We start from the raw sequence: 25,142 nt of genomic DNA, 5'->3' as shown, positions 1-25,142 counted from the left end.
CGGAGTGGCCGAGTGGTTCTAGGCGCTACAGTCTGGAACCACGGGACCGCTACGGTCGCAGGTTCGAATCCTGCCTCGGGCATGGATGTGTGTGATGTCCTTAGGTTGGTGGGGTTAATTTACTTCTAAGTTCTAGGGGACTGATGACCTGAGAAGTTAAGTCCCATAGTGCTCAGAGCTATTTGATTTGATGTTCCCAGGATAAGGGTCTTACTTGCGTACCAGTATCACTTTAAGAAGAATGTTGAGAGTAAAAGCCAACAACTATGACCAAAATGTGTTTTAAATTTTTTTGTTGGACACAAAGCAGGTAGTACATGTTACTGAAAGTGAGTTGATATTGTCACGAGCGTGCTAAAAGGCATTTTTAGTTCTGGAGACTTACAGATTAGTATATCTTTAAGAAGTGTGTTGCTAATACAACAACAATTAACGAATTTCGCGTTTTTTTTTGGTTTTTTTTCGAGTGGCCATGAAGTTCCCCTCCCGCCTCCTTCGTAGTTTACGTTATGGGAAACGCCTAGATACCACATCCTGCATTTGTGAGCAGGTTCAGTCCATTACGTACGAGTATGTCTCCATTTCTAATTTTATCCCATTGGACTTAAGCAACTCCTCAAGTATCCCATCTCCACTGACAATAAATTCCTGCTAATTCCATGAGTTATTTCCCATGCCTCTACTCCATACGTTGTTACACTTTCTATAACATTTAAATAGGCTACTCTTCGTTTTTAACGTGTTGTATGAGCTTCATAAAACTCTATTTAATCACTTCGTTGCTTGTCTACGTTGGCAAATGCGATTCTGAGTTCCGCATTTACTATAATCATCTTCGTCAATAATATTTCTCGAATAGTTTTTAGTAGTCCTCAAACCTTACTACCACAAAGTATAATTCGCTCACTCTGCCATAACTAGATATTCCGTTTTTTTCTAAATTAATAGTTAAACCCCATTTATGGTATTGTCTGTCCAACTTTATAACAATGTAGTACATGTCATCCCCAAGTCCTTCCGCAATAACATCATCATCAGCAAAATACAAACCGAAGAGCTACTCAAAATTTATAGACACACTCTTACTACAACAGGAACGTTCCCATTACCTTAACCGTAGTAATATCAATTGGGGGGGTGTAACTACTGTAATATAGTCATGTACTTAATATTTTAAAAATCTGAAATTTGTTTATTCGTTTTAATGAATGTTTCCACCAGATTCTATAATTTTTAAAATTTTTCACTTAAACTTAACCAAAAATGTAAATCTGGCAGAGGTGGCAATAGACGATACTTTTGAAAACAAATATTATATTCGAGATTTTAAGTTGCCATACTCTGCTTACATATCAGTACGTCTTCAAAAATTGTGTTGTTAGTTAAAGTCAACAACAATTAACGAAATTTTAATTTATTTATTTATCTGTTTTTTGGTGGTCATAAGGCTTTTTATACTGCCTATTGCTGGAGTAGAATGCATTGTTGTTGCTAAGGTTAACGCAGAATTCAAGTATGTTTTAAATTATGTAGGAGCTATTAATAATTATATTATCAATATGGAGCTATTAACATCTATATTCTGAATACCAAACAAGTATTCAGGATTTTCCTACGCCAGGAAATCCTAGAATCACTCAGTATTTACATGAATTTCATGAACTGAGTGGTTTGATGTGGCTTGCCACGAATTCCTTTGCTGTGCCAACCTCTTCATCTCAGAGTAGCACTTGCAACCTACTTCCTCAGTTACCTGCTGGATGTATTCCGTTTCTCTGTCTTCCTCTATAGTTTTTTGCCCTCTAGATCTTCCTCTTGTACCATGTAAATCATTCCCTCATGTCTTAACAGCTGTCCTATCATCCTGTCCCTCCTCCTAATCAACGCTTTCCATATATTCCTTTCCTTTCCGATTCTGCACACAACCTCTTCATTCCATACCTTATCAGTCCACCTAATTTTCAACTTCGTCTGTAGCACTACATATCAAATTCTTCTATTCTCTTCTGTTCCGGTTTTCCCACAGTCCATGTTTCACTACCACGCAATGAAGTACTCCAGACGTACATTCTCAGAAATTTCTTCCTCAAATTAAGGTCAATACTGCATATTAGCAGACTTCTCTTGGCCAGGAATGCCCTTTTCGCCAGTGCTAGTCTGCTTTTGATGTCTTCCTTGATCCGTCCGTCATTGGTTATTTTACTGCCTAGATAACAGAATTCCTTAACTTCATCTACTTCGTGATCGTCAATCCTGATGTTAAGTTTCTCGCTGTTCTCATTTCTACTACTTCTCATTATCTTCGTCTTTCTTCGAATTACTCTAAATCCATACTCTGTACTCATTAGATTGTTCATTCCGTTCAGCAGATCATGTAATTCTTATTCACTTTCACCCAAGATAGCACTGTCATCAGCGAATCAGATTATTGATATCTATTCACCATGAATTTTAATTCCATTCTTGACCTTTCTTTTATTTACATCATTGCTTCCTCGATGTACAAATTGAACAATAGGGGCGAAAGGCTAGATTCTTGTCTCACACCCTTTTTAATATGAGCACTTCTTTTTTGGTCGTCCACTCTTATTATTCCCTCTTGGCTGTTGTACGTATTGTATATGACCCGTCTCTCCCTATAACTTAGCCCTAATTTTTCAGAATTTCGAACATTCTGCACCATTTTACACTGTCGAGAGCTTTTTCCAGGTCGACAAATCCTATGAACGTGTCATAATTTTTCTTTAGTCTTGCTTCCATTATTAACCGCAACGTCAGGATTGCCCCTCTGGTGCCTTGACCTCTCCTAAAACCAAACTGATCGTCATCTACCGCATCGTCAATTTTCTTTCCATTCTTCTGTATGTTATTCTTGTAAGCAACTTGGATGCATGAACTGTTAATCTGATTGTGCCATAATTCTCGCACTTGTCAGCTCTTCCCGTCTTCGGAATTGTGTGGATGATGCTTTTCCGAAAGTCAGATGGTATGTCGCCAGACTCATACAGTCTACACACCAACGTTAATAGTCGTTTTGTTGCCACTTCCCCCAATGATTTTAGAAATTCTGATGGAATGTTATCTATTAACTATTATTATGTTATTATTAATCAAAATTTAAGCGGTGGCAGGTTTCGAATTGGGGAATGAAGACGTTTTGATTACTAATCAAAGATGCTAATCCTAGACCAACGGTGCACAACTATTCTGCTGTACAATGGTAATTTGAATCTCCAGATTGCTTCCTCCCGATTACGCCTTGTACCATCAGTTGCAACCTTGTACAAAGAGCTGTGCGCTTTGCAGTACCGACTGGAATTTCTTTACCATGTTCCAGGTGCTGGTCACGGTGGGGACTTTGGGTTCATTAGCAAAGGAACCATGTTCGGAGACCCACCACCAAGAGATTCCTTCGATGGTAGACTCACTGATCAGCTGACGCGCCTCTGGACAAGCTTCGCCAAGACAGGGTACGTAGAAGGCATAGTGCAGCATACGCTGATGAGCCAAAATCTTATTATCGTCTGATTAGTAGCATTTTGGTCCGCCTTTAGAACGGAATACAACAGCGATTTTTGAAGTTTTCCATAAATCCTTGGTAGGAAACTTCTTGGTACATTAAAACTGTGTGCCAGGCCGAGACTCGAACTTGGGACCTTTGCCTTTCGCGGGCAAGTGCTCTACCAACTGAGCTACCCAACCACGACTCACGACCCGTCCTCACAGCTTTAATTCCGCCAGTACCTCATCTCCTACCTTCCAAATATCTCAGAAGCTCTCCTGCATACATTGCAGAACTAGCACTCCTGGAAGAAAGAATATTGCAGAGACATGGCTTAGACACAGCCTAGGTGATGTTTCCGGAATGAAATTTTCATTCTGCAGCGGAGTGTGCGCTGATATGAAACTTCCTGGCAGATTAAAACTGTGTGCCAAGCCGAGACTCGAACTCGGGACCTTTGCCTTTCGTGGGCAAGTGCTCTACCAACTGAGCTACACAAGCATGACTTACGCCCCTTCCTCACAGTTTTAATTCGGCCAGTACGGGGCGTGAGTCGTGCTTGGGTAGCTCAGTTGGTAGAGCACTTGCCCGCGAAAGGCAAAGGTCCCGAGATCGATTCTAGGATGGTACACAGTTTTAATCCGCCAGGAAGTTTCATATCAGCGCACACTCCGCTGCAGAGTGAAAATTTCATTCTGAGTACTTGGTATGTTTCCAGTGGTAGGTACCACCAGGTGACTACTCGCAGGTCACGCAATTCCCGTGAATTATGGGCCTTGTGGTTTGTGGGTGGAGAGCTGGCACCCAATAGTCTCCCAGAAGCCTTCCATTGGGTTCAGATCAGCAGAATTAGGAAGCCAAGACATCAACGTGAGTCCGCTACCATGCTCCTGAAGCCACTGTAGCACGCTACTGGTCTTGTGACATGGCAGCTATCCTGCTTTGAGATGCTGTTGCTGTCGGAGAAGATTTCGCATATGAAGTGATGCAGATGGTTCGCAATGAAGTTCACTGTGTGCACAGTTGTCCGGTTGAATGTCCCTCACAGCATAACTCTGTCCACAGTAGTGGGGCGATACATGTTCCAACAGCCGTTCAGCTGGATGATGGTGTATCTAATCTCTGTCCGTACAGGTCTTGGAAGGTCCAACGGTACCGACCGGCCGCCATGTCATCCTCAGTCCACAGGCGTCACTGGATGCGGATATGGAGGGGCATGTGGTCAGCACACCACTCTCCTGGCCGCTACTTCTCAATCAAGTAGCTCCTCAGTTTGTCTCACTAGGGCTGAGTGGAATGGGACAAGACTATCGAGTCGTTATAACAAGAAACGTGATCATCCGATCAGGCAACACGTCTCTATTGGTACTAGGTTTCATCTCGACCATCCTGTGCCTACTGCAATCGTAACTGAGAAGTGGGAACACGTAAAGGTTATCTGCTACAGAGCCCCATGTTCAACAATGTGCGCTGAACCGTGAATTCTGAAACACGTGCGTCTCCACTAACATTCTATTCTGTCGTCAAATCTGCCACAGATCGCTGCCTATCCTGTTTTGCAGAGCGGACACATCTCGCTCCTACAACATGCAACCGCTTTATGTATGTGCTCACGACAGTACGAGGGTGGTTTGAAAAGTTCTCGGAATCACCACGAGAGGTCAGCGCTAGCACAAATAGTTGGTCACGTGATATTCACTCGACTGTTGCCTGTAAACACGCGCCACGTCAGTGCTCTTGGAAGAGATCTGTGGCGGTGACGTGGCTCTGTTGTTGTTCCCACATAGTGGTTTGAGAAGATGAAAAAAATCGAGATTCGAGCAGTGATTGAGTACTTCATAAAGAAAGGTCTGAAAGCAAAGACTGTTCATGCCGATTTCTAGAATACACTGTGGGACTCTGCTCTTTCATATTCAAACGTTGCCAAGTGGAAAAATGAATTTAAATTTGGTCATGAGAGCTTTGATGATGATCCGCGCAGTGTTCGGCCAAGATGTGTCATTATTTCAGAAATCATTGCAAAAGTGCACAAAATGGTCATGAAGGACCGCCGATTGAAAGTGGATGAAATTGCTTACACTTGCCAGATGTCACCTGAGAGGGTATATCACATTTTAACTGAAGAATTGGAAATGAAAAAAAAATCTGCAAGATGGTTGCCGCGACTCTTGATGCGCGCCCGCACACATTTGCCGTCGTCATGGCAAAATTACACGAACCAAGGTACGGAATTGTTGCCACATGCGCCTTATTCACCTCATGTAGCTCCGTCAGACTTCCATCTCTTCCCAGAACTGAAAATTTTTCTTGGTGGACGAAGATTCACTTCAAACGAAAATTGATAGCTGGAGTTGATAACTATTTTGCAGGCTTGGAGGAAATTCATTTTCGAGATGGGATCAAGGCACTGGAACATCGCTGGATCAAGTGCGTTAATCTACAAGGAAACTATATTGAAAACTAAAAAGAGTTTCAGTGATGTAAGTACTTTTTTTTCTATTCCGTTCCGAGAACTTTTCAAACCACCCTCGTAGCCCGCAAACCTCTGACCAGATCCGCAGATTTCGATGTGTTCACGCTCAGACGCTGGGCCATAAAAATTTTTTCATACTCGCCTATTGAGACTGCATTTGCAGAAACTTACGCATGCTAGTAGAATGATTCTTCATTTGCCCATGTTCTGCTTGTATACACTAACGAAAAAAAAAATAACAACACCAGAAGGTAATTAACGCAGAGTATCAAAATTTAGGAAATGTGTTTGTCTCCGTAACACATGTAAGTGATTTGCAGGATAGCAATTTAATGTAAGTGCGAGACAAGCCATTGCAAATGTGGTATACTGGTACATTAACACCGGTGTAACCGCCGGAATGTTGAATGCAAGCACGCAAACGTGCATTCACTGTGTTGTACAGGTGCCGGATCTCAGTTTGTGGGATGGAGTTCCACGCCTGTTCCGCTTGGTTGGTCAACTCAGGAATACTTCCAGAATGAGATTTTCACTCTGCAGCGGAATGTGCGCTGATATGAAACTTCCTGGCAGATTAAAACTGTGTGCCGGACCGAGACTCGAACTCGGGACCTTTGCCTTTCGCAGGCAACTGCTCTACCAACTGAGCTACCCAAGCACGACTCACGCCCCGTCCTCACAGCTTTACTTCTGCCAGTACCTCGTTCCCTACCTTCCAAGCTTAACAGAAGCTCTCCTGCAAACCACTTGCACTTACCCGCGAAAGGCAAAGGTCCCGAGTTCGAGTCTCGGTCCAGCACACAATTTTAATCTGCCAGGAAGTTTCAATTCAGGGATGTTTAATGCTGCTTGTGGACGACGCCACATGTGCTCAATTGTAGACAGATCTGTTGATTGAACAGGCCAAGGCAACATGCCAACGCTCTGTAGAGCATGTTGGGTTACAGCAGCTGTATGTGGGCGATCGTTATCCTGCTGGAAAACAGCCCCTAGATTGCTGTTCATGAATGGCAGCATAACAGGTCGCATAACCAGATTCACGTGCAGATTTGCAGTGGGGAAACCACGAGAGGGCTCCTCCTGTCGTACAAAATCGTACCTCAGACTGTAACCCCAGGTATAGGTTCAGTGTGTCTAGCACGCAGACAGTTTGATTACAGGCCGTCAACTGCCCTCCTTCTAACCAACAGACGGCCAACATTGACACCGAGGCAGAACCAGATTTCATTAGAAAAAAACACCAGACCTTCAGCCTACCCTCAAATGAGCTCTCACTTGAGACCAGCGTCTGGCTCGGAGCTGTCCTTGAAGTAACCGATTTGTACCAAGTCGTTGCGTCACTGTGGCGCCAACTGCTGTTCAGATTGGTTCTGCAGATGCAGTACGATGTGATACAGCCATAAGCCGAACACTCGGCTGTTACACGTGTCCATCTGGAGCCCGGTCTACCTGCGAACGCAGAATCTCGTGACCACCGCTGCCAGGAATCATGTACAGTGTACTAGATTCCTGCCAAGTCTTTCTGCAATATCGCAGAAAGAACATCCAGTTTCTCGTAGCCCTATTACACATCTCGTTCAAACTCAGTGAGGTATTGATAATGGCGTCTTTGTCGCCACACTACGTCCAATCTGAAAGGTAAGAAACGCTCACGACGGTTACAGCAGTATTTAAAGCAACCCTACTTTACATCGTCATAGTCGCGCTACGAGCGCCACTCTTATTCAACCGTCTCTAAATTTCGATAGACATCGTTTTTCAGGGGTAGATACACGACTACCAAATTTCGTTTATGTCGCACAACTACTTCATATTGCTGCGATTTTTTTTCCTTTAGTTTTTCTTACTGTATGAGTTGCATGCATTTTATCTGGCTGTGGGCTGTAGTCATCCTGTTAGGAGTCATCAGTGTGCAGCGAACAGTGCTGATACCCTGTAAAGTAAAATCAAGTTCATTGTCACTGTGCAATTGCAGAACTGAAGATTATTCCATACTTTACCTCTCTCTGTATTTCATGTGGTGGGTTCCAGCCAGGTGAAATTCTGAAGGGTCAAAGAAACTGGCACACCTGCCCAATATCGACTATGGCCCCATGAGCATGCAGAAGTGTCCCAACACGACGTGGGCTAGACTCGATTAATGTCTGAAGTAGTGATGGAGGGAACTGACACCATGAATCCTGAAGGGCTGCCCATACATACGACTATGGGTACGTAGAGATCTCTTCTGAACACCATGTTGCAAGGATCCCAGATATGATCAACAGTGTTCGTGTCTGATGAGTGTGGTGTCCAGCGGAAGTGTTTAAACTCAGAAGAGTGTTCCTGGAACCACTCTGTAACGATTCTGGACGTGTGGGGTGTCGCATTGTCCTGTTTGAATTGCCCACATGTCTGAATGCCCAATGGATAGGAATGGATGCAGCTGATCATTGTCAAGTGGCAGAGTAGTATCTAGACTATCAGGGGTCTCATATCACTCCAACTGCACATGCCCCACACCATTACAGAGCCTCCATCAGCTTGAACAGTCCCCTGGTGACATACAGGGTCCATGGATTCATGAGGTTCTCTCCATACCCATACACGTCCATCCGCTCCATACAAACGAGACTCGTCCGACCAGGCAGCGTGATTCCATTTATCAACAGTCCAATGTCGGTGCTGACGGGTCCAGGCGAGGCGTAAACCTTTGTGTCGTGCAGTCATCAAGGGTACACTAGTAGGCCTTCGGCTCCGAATGCCCATATCGATGTTGTTTCGTTGAATGGTTCGGACGCTGACGTTTGGTGATGGCCCAGCATTGAAAGCTGCAGCAGTTTGCGGAAGGGGTGCACCTCTGTGACGTTGAACGACTCTCTTCAGTCGTCTTTGCTCCCGTTCTTGCAGGATCTTTTTCCGACCGCTCGATGTCGGAGATTTGATGTTTTATGGGATTCCTGATATTCAAGGTACACCCGTGAAATGGTCGTACTCACCTAAATCTTGATATACTACCATTGTAGCAGCAATAACCGATCTAACAGCTGTGTTATATAGGCGCTGCCGACCGCAGTGCCGTATTCTGCCTGTTTCCTTTTCTTTGTATTTGAAGACGCATGTCTATACCAGTTTCTTTGGCGCTTCCGAGTATATAACGCCATATAGGCGACTTGCACGCCAGTAATGAAGAAATGTTGATGACGACAACATAACACCTTGTCTCCGAGCACCAAAAATCTCCTAACCGGCCGGGGGTCGAACCCGGGTCCTTTTCGTCGGCATTCAGCCATGTTGACCCCGCAGCTACTGAGGCAGACATATTTAACCCAATTTCGTGTTATTTTTCATTCCATCGGATCAGCGTTCAGTTCTACACTATATTTGGTTCAAATGGCTCTGAGCACTATGGGACTTAACTGCTGTGGTCATCAGTCCCCTAGAATTTAGAACTACTTAAACCTAACCAACCTATGGACAACAAACACATCCATGCCCGAAGCAGGATTCGAACCTGCGACCGTAGCGGTCGCGCGGTTCCAGACTGTAGCGCCTAGAACCGCTCGGCCACACCGGCCGGCACACTATATTTCGGGTAATGCCGTAATGTGGTTACTCCTTTCAGTCATCGGAAGACCACCAAATGACACCTATTTGATTGTATTTTAATGAAACGAATGAAACTCCTCAATAAGAAAAATGCAGTAAATGCCTCTAACATTATCATCTGCGGGGTCAAAAACCACGATTGTTCAATTTGAAGATGTGCCTCATATGAAGGAGTGTTGCTGCTAGACGCGGCTTGTGCTGGAAGTGTAGACGTGAGACCTGAGTACAGACAGATGTCTATCGAAGGGACTGGACTCCACGACGTAACTGATTTCGAACGTGGGGTGATAATCGGTGCACGACGCATGGGTCAAAGCACATCAGAGATTGCGCCAGAATTTGGTTTTCCGATGTCAGCAGTTTCTAGGTTGCATCGTCAGTATTGCAGAAACTATGTTCCCACACACAGTAAACCACCGCAAGGGACAACCACAAGTGTCTGACGTGACATCACCTCCAGATAGCCACACGGGGTGATCGACGGACCACTGTTATTCAAATCGCCAGCCGATATGAGTGTGAGGCGTCAGGAATCCGTTGATACCGCGACTGTACGGACACGAATGCATCGCACAGGCATCAGCAGCGGACGACCGATTGACATGATTTTGGCCACGTAATGGATACAACGTGATCAGAAACAGTCTAAAAAGCTTGTGAGGGCGTTTCTGGGTAGACTTGACTGAGAAATATTTGTTCAGAAAAAATTGGATACGTTGCGCCGTTTCTTGGTTAATTAGCACTGAAGATAGTCAATGAGACCGTTGGGCGTGCGAATTTAAGCTGTAATTACAGTAGGGCGCTGACGTCACTTTGGGTGTGGCGTTCGCGTGCCTCTCTGGTTTTACTAGCAAGGGAATTACCCCATCGCACCCCTCAAAGATTTAATGGTAAGATGGCTGATTGGATAGCCCGCCAAAAACTGAACACAGATCACGCATTAAAACAGAAAGAAGTTGTTCTGAACAGCAAAAAAAAAAAAAAAAAAAAAGAAAGAAAAATAGAAACAGTGAACTGTCCAAGCTTAAAGAGTGCAATATTGAGTGAATGTGAATGGTTGTGGTCATCGTAGTCAGAAATCAACCAAAAAAAAGTGGGCACGGTGTTGGACTAGGAAGCTGACGAACCGTGTTCAAAACTCTCTGGTACCTTTTTCTTTCCACAGCATTATGAACTGTCCGTCCGGTCATAGAAATGTTTGTTCTCTTTCTGTAGTCTTGGCAGTTGTCGTACTATACATCGGCTATAGAATATGTACGTGGTAAGAAACGTTACTTTCGCAATTGAATGTGATGAATAGTGAGAGCAGCGAGATACCACACAGACGCCTCACAGTAATGAAAACAGCGAATAAAGCGTGTGAACTATGTTACAACATAGGAATTCAAGAGTCGAAACTTCCAAAGCCGAGCGCAGCTTAAAAAACATTCAAAACATACGTTTTGACGGATCACAGGGAAAACTGTATCATTGTGAAACTGTTGCGTTCATTTTTTGCAGCATATGTGACAAACTACACACGTCAAAAAAAATTTTGCATCTACTCGGTTGGTGGGTCACGTCTTCCATAAACAACCCTTTTCAATCTATCCCAGGCATTTTCGATAGGGTTAATGTCTGTAGAACATGCTGGCCATTCTATTCGAGCGATGCCGTTATCCTGAAGGAAATCATTCACAAAATGTGTGCAATGGGGGCGCGAATTGTCGTCCATGAAGACGAATGCCTCGCCAATATGTTGCCGATATGGTTGCACTATCGGTCGGAGGATGGCAGTCACGTATTGTACACCCGTTACGGCGCCTTCCATGACCATCTTCCTGCACTCGCTGGACAGTGTGTCTAAGGCGTTCAGCCTGGTTGAAATGGCTCTAAGAACTAAGGGACTTAACATTTGAGGTCATCAGCCCCCTACATTTAGAAACTACTTAAACCTAACTAACCTAGACATCACTCACATCCATACCCGAGGCAGGATTCGAACCTGCGCCCCGTTCAGCCTGACCAGGTTGCCTCCAAACACGTCTCTGACGATTGTCTGGTTGAAGGCATATGTGGCACTCATCGGTGAAGAGAACGTGATGCCAATCCTGAGCGGTCCATTCGGCATGTTGTTGGGCCCATCAGTACCGCACTGCATGGTGTCGTGGTTGCAAAGATGGACTTCGCCATGGACGTCGGCAGTGAAGTTGCGCATCATGTAGCCTATTGCGCACAGTTTGAGTCCTAACACGAAGTCCTGTAGCTGCACGAAAAGCATTATTCGACATGGTGGCGTTGCTGTCAGGGTCCCTCCGAGCCATAATCCATAGGTAGCGGTCATCCACTGCAGTAGTAGCCCTTGGGCGGCCTGAGCAAGGCATGTCATCGACAGTTCCTGTCTCTCAGTATCTCCTCCATGTCCGAACAACATCGCTTTGGTTCACTCCGAGACACCTGGACATTTCCCTTGTTGAGAGCCCTTCCTGACACAAGGTAACAATGCGGGCTCAATCGAACCGCAGTATTGACCATCTAGGCGTGTACCTCCTTCCTGGTGGAATGACTGTCGGACCCCCTCCGCTTATAGGCGCTGCTCATGCGTGGTTGTTCACATGTTTGGGCACGTTTAGTGCCATCTCTGAACAGTCAAAGGAACTGTATCTGACATACTATATCACAGTCAACGTATCAAACGTTTGCGGTTCCCATTCGAAACCCACGTCCTTTCGGCTGCTAATAGAGTAGTTGTGCGAAATCAACTGTCATTATAGATCCTTACACCTCATATATAAATTTGAATGCAGCGAAGAGCGGAATAGATTGGCTCGAGGGAGGTTTGAACACAGCATGCCCGCCACCACTTACCCACAACGGCGTTATTCTTTCATCCTACTACGTATTACACTTTTGTTCTCGGGCCGTTCACTGTTTCTACAGGGTGTAACAAAAAGGTACGACTAAACTTTCAGGAAACATTCCTCACACACAAAGAAAGAAAATATGTTAAGTGGACATGTGTCCGGAAACGCTTACTTTCCATGTTAGAGCTCATTTTATTACTTCTCTTCAAATCACATTAATCATGGAATGGAAACACACAGCAACAGAATGTACCAGTGTGACTTCAAACACTATGTTACAGGAAATGTTCAAAATGTCCTCCATTAGCGAGGATAAATGCATCCACCCTCTGTCGCATGGAATCCCTGATGCGCTGATGCAGCCCTGGAGAATGGCGTATTGTATCACAGCCGTTCACAATACGAGCACGAATAGTCTCTACATTTGATACCGGGATTGCGTAGACAAGAGCTTTCAAATGCCCCCATAAATGAAAGTCAACAGGGTTGAGGTCAAGAGAGCGTGGAGGCCATGGAATTGGTCCGCCTCTAGCAATCCATCGGTCACCGAATCTGTTGTTAAGAAGGGTACGAACACTTCGACTGAAATGTGCAGGAGCTCCATCGTGCATGAACCACATGTTGTGTCGTACTTGTAAAGGCACATGTTCTAGCCGCACAGGTAGGGTATCCTGTATGAAATCATCGTGGTGAATCGAGGAAGTACAGTACATACTGACGAAACTAAAATGAGCTCTAACATGGAAATTAAGCGTTTCCGGACACATGTCCACATAACATCTTTTCTTTATTTGTGTGTGAGGAATGTTTCCTCAAAGTTTGGCCGTACTTTATTGTAATACCCTGTAGTTTGCTTTTCTGCACCGTTCGGTACACCTTCTTCCTATTGTCATGCTTGATCTGTGTTCAGGTTTTCAAAGGGCTGCCCACAGGTTTCTCTTACCGCTAAATCTGAGTGAAGGACGATGGGGAATTTCCCTTGTTAGAGTCTCGCTCGATTTTATTGTGCATCCGGTCAAGGCAGAAATTGATGAGGCCGATGGCTGGCGCGAGGCTATATAAATAAATAATCTGGAAAGACGGCGTCAGTTACTGTGCAACTGCGCGTGCGACAGCATTGGATGGCGAACAGATGTGCGCCGGCCGCGGTGGTCTCACGGTTCTAGGCGCGCAGTCCAGAACCGTGCGACTGCTACAGTCGCAGGTTCAAATCCTGCCTCGGGCATGGATGTGTGTGATGTTCTTAGGTTAGTTAGGTTTAAGTAGTTCTAAGTTCTAGGGGACTAATGACCACAGCAGTTGAGTCCCATAGGGCTCAGAGCCATTTAAACCATTTTTTTTGAACAGAGGTGCCTCGCTACAGGCGAAGATTTGGGCATTCTCGGCCTGTTGTGTATAAGGCCATTGATAACGTTGAAGTTACTTCGAGTAGCAACGTCGGAGCGCAAGTGATTCAGCAAGGACCGTACGTCTTATGCGAGTGTGTAGCTTTACAGTTACGAATGCAATGATGCAGCTTCTCATAGTAATGGTTGGATCACTGCTGCAGATGTGTGGTATCCTGGTAATACTGTGAAAGCCGTTGCAAGTCTGTAGAGTTTTAGTAGTAGAGATGTGATTCCTTATTTCAAGTGAACGAAGTGTACAGTCGGGACGTGGGACAGTCGTATTTTATGTGTACGATACTCTTTGCTGTTAAAACCAGTCTGTTGCTGTTTGGTTTAAAGCCAAGTTTCCAAAAAAAATTGTTTCTGGTGATGTTATCTTCTATTATCGAAACTGAAATAAAGTAGCTTTCATTTCCTTATCTCCCGTGAGTCCGCCTCGATAGCTCAGTGGTCAGCGCTCAGGGACTGGGTGTTGTGTTGACCTCATCATCATAGCTGTGGCCGCTCACTTTGGACACCGTAGCGCCTACTACATCGGCATCCCACTTTACGTCTAACCATCACGGGATGCCTGCATCACAGGGTGTATATTCACCAGGAAAACCTACGTCGTCTGTGTTTTCAAAACAAAGACATACCGGCGGCCACAACACAACACACAAACGACCAACAGGGATCGCTACCCGTACACGGAGGCTGCACAACAGCTTCACCAGAGGTCACAGCTAGGCTAGGAACTCCTTTGCTACGCCATGCACGTGATCGCAAATAGTTCTGGTAGATACATTCGCCAACGGGGTTTATAAGCTATATAAGGCGGCGCACCGCCGGCAACGCACACACAGCAGTGCTGCTCGAGATGTCGACGAGAGAGGTGTCTTTTCATGCGAAGAGTGTGGCGGGTCGTAGTCCATCGGGGCCAGCTCAGGCGACCGAGCTGATCACGGTGGCGGCCCTATCCGGCCCCCACCTATGACGACCGGCTACTGATTCCTGACTATGACAAGGCTGACGACTCTTTTACTTCTGACTTGCACTCTCGTGACCGAGCATTATTATGAACAAGCTCACGCAAGGGGCTCCTACCTTGGCCGAGAAGATGGTGAGGTGGCCATACTCGCCTCCTGCAATATTCGGAAGGCTGCTGCACTACCGCACACGAGACAGCAAGAGTCGGGTGTGCCACCGAGAGCCTCGCCAGTCGCACTGCATGAGTTTGCGGGCCGGGCGCAGGCGGCCTCGGGGATTTTGTGCCGCGGGACTCGACCACCCGAGAGGTCGATGTACCCCCGGTTGCCCCTCTGGCCGCAGAGACGCAGGAAGAGCCCGTGCCTGCGCTAGTTGATACCCCGACCTGCGCTAGGGGAAACCCCGCGGTCTGGACGGGGGCACAGTCAGCTGCAGAGGCCACCGAGATGGAGGCCATCGAACTGCCGGACGCAAACCTCGCTGAGGCTATTGCCGAGGCAGAGCGTCGACACATCGACCCTGACGATGCCCGCGCACCCAGAAAGCGCCGAGCTGTGACGCACGACCATTCCGATGATTCATCCCTGACCTCTGACGCCGCGAGGCCGCGGAAGAAGGCATCTAGGGCCTCCCGCGCCTCGACCACAGAGGCAGTGAAGACGGTCGCGGGCTCCTCCCGGAGCACCGCCAAGCCGAGACCGACAACGAAAACGCAGCGACCCCCTCGTTCGCCTGCTGCCTCCCGGCAACCTGATGCAGACGGCTCTGTTGCCCCACCCAGGCGGCAACTGCAGCCGCTGCCGACCGCCAACACCTTTGCGGGCGTCAGCGTAGACGCGCCGGAGGACGGCGACGCGCCTCTGGCGCCGCCCCAGAAGAGGCCGCCGTCTCCGCCGCCAATCGTCGTCCAATGGGACGGCGTCTACAGGGAATTCCAACAGAAACTTGACAGGGTGACCACGACCACTGCTGTCAAGGCCGCCGGCCGTGACCTATACGAGGACACAGTCGCGTGCATTACAGAGTACCGCGCGATGACGGACACCATCTGCTCGGATGGCCTCCAGTGCTACACACACCCTTCCGAGCCGCTCAAACTTCTGAAGGTGGTATTCCGCCACCTTCCCCTCAAGTTTGGTAAAGTCCCTGATCACCAGTATTTTTACGCCAATGTTCTGGATTGACTTCCTCTCCTCAGTTTCCCATGAAGTGAGGGCATGCAACACTGTTGAGTCTTGATGGTGCCACTCCTTCGGATGGGTGTGTCATTCTCAGTGCTTCTTTGGTGCTTGTGGAGGGGACTGCGGAAAATTAAACAAATCCCCACTTTTCACAGCACTGCATTGCACAGTATTTTCTTTCTCGCAGTCGCCTTTGACAGAAAACTTGTACATTGTTGTTTAAAAGAATATGTCCTGCTTACATCAAAGTAAAGTATCTTGTAAAAATCTGAAGTAAATTGGTCAAGAACATTTCGAGATTTTTCCTAACAACGATGACCCTTTATGAAGTATATATACACATATCTATATCTAAAAGACAATTTACCGAATGTCACTCATTCACTGATTCATCGCGGCCCAGCCCAAACCGCTACGGATAGTAACTTGGAATGTGGCGCGGGTGTTGATCTTATAGCGTAGGCGTCGTTTGATAAGGAATTTTTCGAAATTCCACATCTAAGAGGGTGAATTAAGGGATGAAAGATTTTTTGAAAATATGTCGCTAGTAACGCAATTTTGAAGCTAGAACTACGAAAGTTGGTATTTGATTTATCAGTCAGAAATATATATATATATATTTGCGTATTTCAGTATTTTTAGTACTTCAACCCCATATATATATATATATATATATATATATATATATATATATATATATATATATGTATTTTTAGAACTTCAACTCCTAATGGGGTAAAGTAGTAGGAGATCCGCGAGGAGCTCGTGGACATGGGCCTTGGCATCCCGTCCACCGGCCTGATGAAGTCCCCTCGAACTCAGCGAGACATGCCTGTGTACCAGGTTGTCCTCGTTGACAACCTGGAAAACCGAAAGATTTTCCAGGTGCAAAGAGTCGGCCGCGTAAATGTCGAGGTGAAACCGCTTCAGGCCAAAGGCAAGGGGGCCCAGTGCTTCTCATGCCAGAGGCTGGACCACATCTCCCGATACTGCTCCGTGCTACCTTGCTGCGTAAAGTGCGCGGAGCAGCACGAGAGCAAATCTCGCGGGCTCACCCGAGAAGGAAAACCGACGTGCTGCAACTGCGGCGGGTCGCACGTTGCCAGTTACAGAGGTTGTTCGGCCTTCAAACGGGGCCGAAACCAGCAACAAGGCAGGGTTGCTCCTTCTCGTCAAGTGCACCCGTCCACCAGCTTTGTTGCCTCCACCGTCTGCCTCCTCCACCCAGCGATCGCAGCAGGCCGCTGGCGAGAGGCAGCAGCCGACTACGCCGTCCACGGCTTCGCCCGGGCGGTTGGCAACCGCCGCAGTCACGCCTGGCGCGCGGGATGCCGCCCCACGCAGGCGTCGCCGGCACGCGGGCCGGGCTACCCCTGCCGCTACGGAACGGACTTCTGCCGACACTCTGCCGCGGCGGCAGCCGGAAACTCGTGCTGCGCCGCCACCCAAATTAGCGGCCGATGTTCCATGGCAGTCGTCTTCTACGAAACGGTTGCAACAAGCCGCCCCAGCGGCCCCCGCCGCCCCCTCTGCTCCCGACGCAGCTGAGCTCCGATCGCTTTTGCGGTCGTTGAGCCAGCTGCTAGAGTAACTCCCGGTGCTCGTCACCGCGGTCACTACGGCCCTTCGGGTCTGCGTTGCTACTTCTCCCCGCCACGGATAATCGCCACATCCGTGGCCTCACAGTTTGCGCCTTCAACGAGAACAGCTCGGTCTGCCGGCAATGTGAATTCAGAGCGTTCATGCGCGACGAAGCAATTGACATTTGCCTCGTGTGCGAGACATTCCTGAAGCCGGCAATTCATGTCACAGCGGCCAACTATCGGCGGCCAACCCACGGTGGCCGGACGACTATCTATGTCAAGGTGTCCTTCAAACATCACGAAGTCCAGCTACCGCCCCTCACCGCGATGGAGGCCACTGGGGTGGCTGTCACCACTACAGCGGGGGTTATCACCTTTTTTTATTTTTTTAAATAAAATTATACAAACATATCCCCCTTCCTTATGTGATTAGTGGTTCAAAGTGGTTCAAATGGCTCTGAGCACAATGGGACTTAACTGCTGTGGCCATCAGTCCCCTAGAACTTAGAACAACTTAAACCTAACTAACCTAAGGACATCACACACATCCATGCCCGAGGCAGGATTCGAACCTGCGACCGTAGCGGTCGCACGGTTCCAGACTGTAGCGCCTGGAACCGCAACACAAATAAAGAGACCCTTTGGAATTTTATTCACACGTGTGTCAATGTCGCATCCCACCGAGATCACGCCAAAGGAGGGCGTGAAACAGAAGAGCTGGAAAAGCACAACCATCCTTTCACTGCTTTGGATCACGTTCAGGTTTCGTCGTATGGTTTTGAAAGTTCCCTAGTGGTTCCATTCCGTGTAGCAGAGCAAAATCTGGCTTCGCACTGCACTACAAAGGCATGTGATCGCTTTCATTGGGGTTGCTGGCCCATGGTGTCTTTGGAGCAGGGTTAAGTCGTTATCCGGTTGCTCCTCACACTGCCAACTCACTTTTCCGATCTCGAAATATGCGGGAGTCAACGCCCCGTGGAAGGAGCGATTTCATTGATACCCATTATGCCACCCCATAAGGTTTTTCCGTTTTCGATCGCGAAATATGTACGAATCAAGACCCAATGGGGGTAGTGGTTGTATTGGTATCTTTTACGCAAACCCCTACCGTTGTTTCGCGGCATTTCTGAAATGTTTTCTTACCTACCCGAATGAAAACCGCCTGACATCATTACTGTGCGTCGCGATTCTGACTTCCATCGCATAGGCGGAAAAGAAGGGATGAAATATGGGTAAGAGGGGGTTTGATGACCTTCCCATCGTGTGGCACGTTCACTGTGCGTTGGGCAAAACTGTGGTGAAATTTGGTGCCAATGTGACATCATTGAAAGATCTTACGCCTCACATGAACGCTTGAACCGTGGACTGTTTTCCACACGTCTCGACGACGAAGAGGTATCTTTGAGCTAAATTTCGAACTTCACGTCACAATGGGGGATAATTATGGTGTTTCGAAAAAGTGACCCTTTCATTTTATTGCGTAATGTATACACACTGGTGTGAAGCACCTTCGAGCGAAAGAAATTTTCGCGTGATGAGTCACTGCCAAGAAACACAATTCGATGGAACTTGGACCATACATCGAAAGAACTAGTAAAATATAACTGGAAGCAGTAAGGAATGAGAGAAACAGAAATGACACTTTAATTCAGAGATAATAATTACACTGATGTCATGAACATTCACGATGGTGCCCTGATCATTAGAAATGCGGAACATGGTTCCTAATAGTGTGTGTGGTCACCATGGTCGGCAGTGCATGCTCTGCGACGTGTTCCCATGCTGGCATAAACGTTGGTAAGGCGTTCTTGAGGAAGGGAGTTCCATTGCTCTGCCAATTTGGTTGAGACTAGCTGGATGGTCGGTGATGCACGAGGACGTGCTCCGCTACGTCTCCCCAAAGCATCCCACATATGCTCTGTACAATTTAAGACGAGGAAACGGGTGCTGGCCAGGCCATTGGCCGAATACCCTCTCGTCACAAGAGTTCCGCCACCTGCGCTCTTTGATGGGGTTGCATACTGTCATCCATAAAAGGCCCAAATGCTCTCCAGAAAAGATACACACGTAGAAGGGGTACAGTGTCATAATAACATTGACTGGTGATTGCACCATGTTCAAGGACTTCGACGTCAGTTCTTCCATGCAACGTTATTCCTCCCCACAACATAGCTGGCTGCTGTGGCCGAGTGGTTCTAGGCGCTTCAGTCCGGAAACACTCTGTTGCTGCAGTCGCAGGTTCGAATCCTGCCTCAGGTATGGATGTGTGTGATGTCCTTAGGTTAGTTAGGTTTAAGTAGTTCTGTCCAGGGGACTGAGGACCTCAGGTGTTAAGTCCCATAGTGCTTTGAGCCATTTGAACCATTCTGAACCCCACAACGATCATATTTGACTATGTTCCTCGGATGTATTACATGTTTCCGTCTCTCGCCATATGAAGGTACATACAGCGTTGTCGAACATGATCGTTTTGATGGCCCAGTTGTTATGGTGTCGAGAGGCACAATGTTGCATCGGCATACTGACCTCCGAATCTGACGTTGTAGACAGTGAAACTGAAATCTGGTGACAACGTCGAGTGTGGATGTAGAAGTTGGTATAATTGGTGCAAGTGTCCCATAGTGGGGCAGTCAAGACCCTCGACATGATCACTCCGCGTGAGACGTGTGTCTGACATGACATTGAATTATTTAATATCGTTTATCCTTTATACTGATCTCAACAGCGGGTACAGCGACTGGACTGAGCCATCATGCAAAGATCATAATCTGAGTCTTCTCTGGGTTGTATACGAGACGATTAACAGTGGCCCAGATCGTAATTTCTTCCAGTTCAGGTGGTAGTTGGCGCTGCACGATACAGGGGCTCCTGTTGTTACTCAGGAAAGCTGTATCGTCAGCGTAGAGATCCAGTTAGGTGTTTCGGGACTGAAGCATACCGCTCAAGTAAAGGACAAACAACAGTGGGACAGGTATAGAACTTTCCGGACTCTGGCGCGACTGTTTCGACTAGTCGACGCACCTAATCCAGCGCTGTCGTGGAAGGGCAGGCCCAGAAGATAGAAACGGAGCAACTGCGTGTTTGACATAGGGACGCCAAGCAGCAGAGGTTTGAATGGGACGCCATCAGGCCGCCAGGGACTCTGGAGACATCGAGTAGTATCGCCCAATAGTACTCTCACCGTTCAGTAGTCTCCATGGGGTATTTGAACACTTGGTGCGTCATGGAACAGCTGCACATCAGGACCTGACTCTCAATGAAGAGGAGCTGCTCGACCTGGATGTGTCGCTGCAGCCTCTTCAGATACAGTCACCCAAATACGTTGAGAACAGTGAGAAGTAGGCTTATGGACCGATAGCTCCTGGGGCATCGTGTGTCGTTCCCAGGTTCGGAGATTGCCACGCTTCTGGCTAGACTCCAGATGTCAGGACTGCACTGAATGAAGCTAAAACCTCGTCTGCAGCGTTGCGGGATGGTTGTCAAAGGATCTGATTCGTCACCAGGTCTACTTCTCCAACTTTGATGTGCACTGACAAAAGTATACTGAGTTCCCCTGTTTGAGACCCTCTGGCGCATGTGTGGTGTACTCGAACATCAGTGTGCAACACTTATGTGAGCTCAAACGCTTCTGCTGTAAGTTTGTGCATTGTTCCACGCTCAGAGCGCTCTCCATATTGGTACCTTGTATTATCGATGTCAGATCCGCTATTTTTATTCGATAAAACTGCAGAAGGATTTTCGCGACACGAATCTGTACTGTATCCATCTAAAAACCCACCGTCCTGCTTGATAAGGTCCGCAGATAGACGTGTTCCCGCTGATTCCTTGGACATCCAGTTTCCGAAATTGTTAGGGAATCCAGTATTCCGAGATTCACAGTAGCGAGCGCGCTGAGAATACCAAATTGCCGGCATTACCTCTCACCATGGACAACCAATGGCGGATGTCTTCACTTAACGACCGAGAGCAGCGGCGTTTGTCATTTCTGACAGACAAGCCACACTGCGTCAAATAAGCACAGAACTCAATGTGGTACATACAACGAACCCATCCGTTAATCTAGTGCGGCGAAATATGGCGTTAATGCGCTGTGGCAGCAGGCGACTGACACACGAGCCTTTGCTATGAGCACGACATGGCTTGCAGCCCCTCTCCAGCGCTCTTGATCATATTGGTTTAACTTAGACGACTGTAAGACCGTGCTCCGATGGGATGAGTCCCGATTGCAGTTGGTAAGAACTGATGGCAGGATTAGAGCGTAGTGCAGATCCCACGAAGCCATGGGCTCAAGTTGTCGACAAGGTGTGTGCAAGCTAATGGGGGCTCCATATTGGTGTGGGCTGTGTTTACATGGAATGAATTAGGACCTCTGGCCCAGCTGTATAGATCTTTGATTGGAAATGGTTATTCATGAATTTTATGTTCCCAAACACTGATAGAATTTTTGTGGATGACAATGTGCCATGTTACCGGTCAAAATTGTTCGTGATTCGTTAGACAAGCATTCTGGACAAATCGAGCGAATTATTCGGCAAGCCAGATCTCCCAACATGAATCCCATCAAACATTTATGGGACACAACAGAGAGTTCAGTGCGGGCACAAATTCCTGGGCTGGCAACAACTTCACAATTGTGGATAGCTACAGAGGCAGCATGGCTCAATATTTCTGCAGGGGACTTTAGGCGACTTGTTAAGTGCATGTCACGTCGAATTATTGCACCACACTGGGCAAAAGGAGGTTCCACACGATATTAAGGTATCCCCATGTCAGCTTAGTGTAAATGTGTCGTGGGGGGAAACTGCCTGAAATGTGGGATATCTCATAGTACTCAGCACACAGGCGGAATTTAAGATGTAATCCACTATCATAGGTCTTTTTCTTCTTTCACTGTTCAACCCTGAGGTTGGTTCGCAGCAGAGCGCTAGTCCTCTCTTCTGTCTGCCTTCCTCTTCATTTCCACGTACGTTTTAGATCCAATGTCATTCATGATCTGTTGCACGTATGATATCCTCGGTCGCCCCCGCCGATTCCTTCCCTCTACAGCTCCTTCTGCTCCAATGATGTTGTTGTGTCGTAGGATGTGCCCTACAAGTTTGTCTCTTCTTGTTTGGGTGTGCCTCCACAGAGATCTGGTTTCCTGTACTCTTCTAAGCACCTCTTCATTTGTTACTTTGTCTATCCAGCTGATCTTCATCATCCTTCTATAGCACCACATCTCCAGGGCCTCTATCTGTCTTCTCTCTTCTCTTCCAATTGTCCAAGTTTCACATCCGTATAGGGACACACTCCAAACGAAACCTTTCATGATACGTTTCCTTATTTTCAGACTGATGTTGTTGCTGGTGAGTAAGTTCCTTCTCCGATTAAATGCAGTTTTGGTCTTTTGTATTCTGCTCGCAATTTCTTTCCGGCTTCCACCATCCCTTGTGATTTTGCTTTCCAGGTAAGTAAATTCCTCTATCACTTCCACCTCCTCTCTTCATTCTCAAAGGTTCATATTCTGCTCCTATGCTGCATACCATCACTTTAGTCATTTTCTTGTTTATTCTCATTCCATACTGATTGCATAGAATATTTTTCCATTGTTCTGAGGACTTCCTCTAGATCATCTTTTGTTTCCGTGACTATAGCATTATCATCTGCATGACGTAGCATGTCTATCTTCTGCCCATTAATTTTGATCCCCGGTCTATAGCTTCCTGGATGCAAGCATTGAATATAAGAGGAGAGAGAGCACATCCTTGCCTTACGCCTTTTCTAATAGTTGCTTCTTGTTCCTGGTGACAGTTCCTAATCACTGCCACCTCATTCTTATAGAAACTGAGTATCAAACGGATGTCTTTGTACTTTAGTCCACTTTTCCTCAGCACTCTGAACATCTCTTGCCAGGTAACGTTATCTAATACCTTTTCCATGTCTACAAAGGCAATATAGGTTGGTTTATTTTTCTGTAATTGCTTTTCGATAACGAGTCTCAGTGCCAGAATCGCCTCTCTTGTTCCTAATCTCCTTCTGAAGCCAAACTGATCTTCACTCAGCATATCCTCCACCTTCTCTTTAATTCTCTTCAGAACTATTTTTATGAGAATTTTTGATGTATGTGATATTAGGCTTAGAGTTCGGAACTGTTCACATTTTGCAGCTGCTGCCTTCTTCGGTATAGGAACAATGATACATTTCTGGAAGTCTGTCGGTATCTGTCCTGTGTTATAGATGTCATAGGTATCACAGCAATTTTCGCATATAACTTTCGACTCGCTCGTTTCCAGACCAGGTTTCCCTTACATTAAATTGATAAATTACTCTTCTCCATCATCCCTGAAAGTTTGCAACAACAACACGGAATCACCCTGTATTAAAATGTTTAATATAGACATCGTTCTTATTATTAAAATGGAGCATATCTGCCGGCCAGTGTGGCCTAGAGGTTCTAGACGCTTCAGTCTGGAACCGTGCGACCGCTACGGTCGCAGGTTCGAATCCTGCCTCGGGCATGGGTGTGTGTGATGTCCTTAGGTTAGTTAGGTTTAAGTAGTTCTAAGTTATAGGGGACTGATGACCTCGGATGTTGTCTCATAGTGCTCAGAGCCATTTGAACCATTTTTTGAGCATATCTGTGGTACATTAATAGTTGGGGTCATGACAACATATATTTTTGGACTAAGGTGGAGCTACACGGAGATTGTAACAAAATATACCCACCTCCCTCTCTAAAACCGAGCCTTGGATGCGGATCTGTAAATAAGGTGTCCTCTACAGACTGTATGATTTTGGTGCAACATGTTTTGAACAAACTAAATGCGTTGTTCGTTTCTTCTGAGAAACCTTTCCTTTTGTGTGTGCAGTCAACCAGCAGACCCGAAGGTGGAGGTGTCATGGCCGCCTTTCACGGAGCAGGACCAGTCCTACTTGCACATCACCAGCGACGGGCTGAACATAGCCAAGCGGCCATTTGAGGAGCGGGTGGCCTTCTGGGAGAAACTCTACGACCGATATAGCAGCTAGCAGCAGTGCAGCAAACAACAGCATCAAGGGAAATCGCCGGAATATTTTATGAGAGAGATTTTGCCCATACTTCGACGAAGACCGTAAAAAATTCTACACCTCACACACAGAAATCCAAAGAATGTTTAATAGATTTTGTGAAATACTGTCAATGTAAAATGAAATCTGGACTAAGCAAAGTACTATTCTTGTTTTAGTTACTCGTAAATGGACAATAACACCATTTTTGTTTCCAGTTTTCTAAGGAAGTTTTCAGAGGCAATGTATGCTCATACATTTAATTCCATAAAAATTTTAATTTTTTTCAAGTATCTCAAATCCTTCCTTTCAAAGGTATTGTTTAATTAATTAATGAACTAAACTTTTTCGTTTCTCCTTTTCTGATGTGCTGAGGTAAGAAGCATGTTCCACAGTTGTTATACGATTTGTGTGATACAATCATAATTGTGGATTTTTCATACTATATTAGACAAATTTCTATCAAGTCTTTCTATGAATCCTTTCTAATTAACATGAATGATCCGGGACTTTCCGTCTTGGATGTGTTGGAAATATTCCTGCACTCTATCAGATTGACCGACTAATTAATGAAATCGATACTTTGTGT

General features: G+C 46.5%; 1 protein-coding gene across 1 annotated transcript in view; it reads left to right on the top strand.

Annotated features, from left to right (window-relative positions):
- Positions 1 to 24,785, top strand: part of LOC126424768 (esterase FE4-like) — a 168,773-nt gene extending 143,988 nt beyond the window's left edge. The window contains exons 9-10 of the mRNA XM_050087518.1: positions 3,338 to 3,470; positions 24,376 to 24,785. Coding sequence (XP_049943475.1) covers positions 3,338 to 3,470; positions 24,376 to 24,535 — 293 coding nt within the window. The 3' untranslated portion in view covers positions 24,536 to 24,785. The remainder of the gene's footprint in view (positions 1 to 3,337; positions 3,471 to 24,375) is intronic.
- The last annotated feature ends 357 nt before the right edge of the window (positions 24,786 to 25,142 follow it).

The sequence above is a fragment of the Schistocerca serialis genome, chromosome 10 (genome assembly GCF_023864345.2).
Source record: "Schistocerca serialis cubense isolate TAMUIC-IGC-003099 chromosome 10, iqSchSeri2.2, whole genome shotgun sequence".
Lineage (NCBI taxonomy): Eukaryota > Metazoa > Arthropoda > Insecta > Orthoptera > Acrididae > Schistocerca > Schistocerca serialis.
The sequence above is the reverse complement of the archived record's forward strand: the minus strand, read 5'-3'. Positions and strand labels throughout refer to the sequence as shown.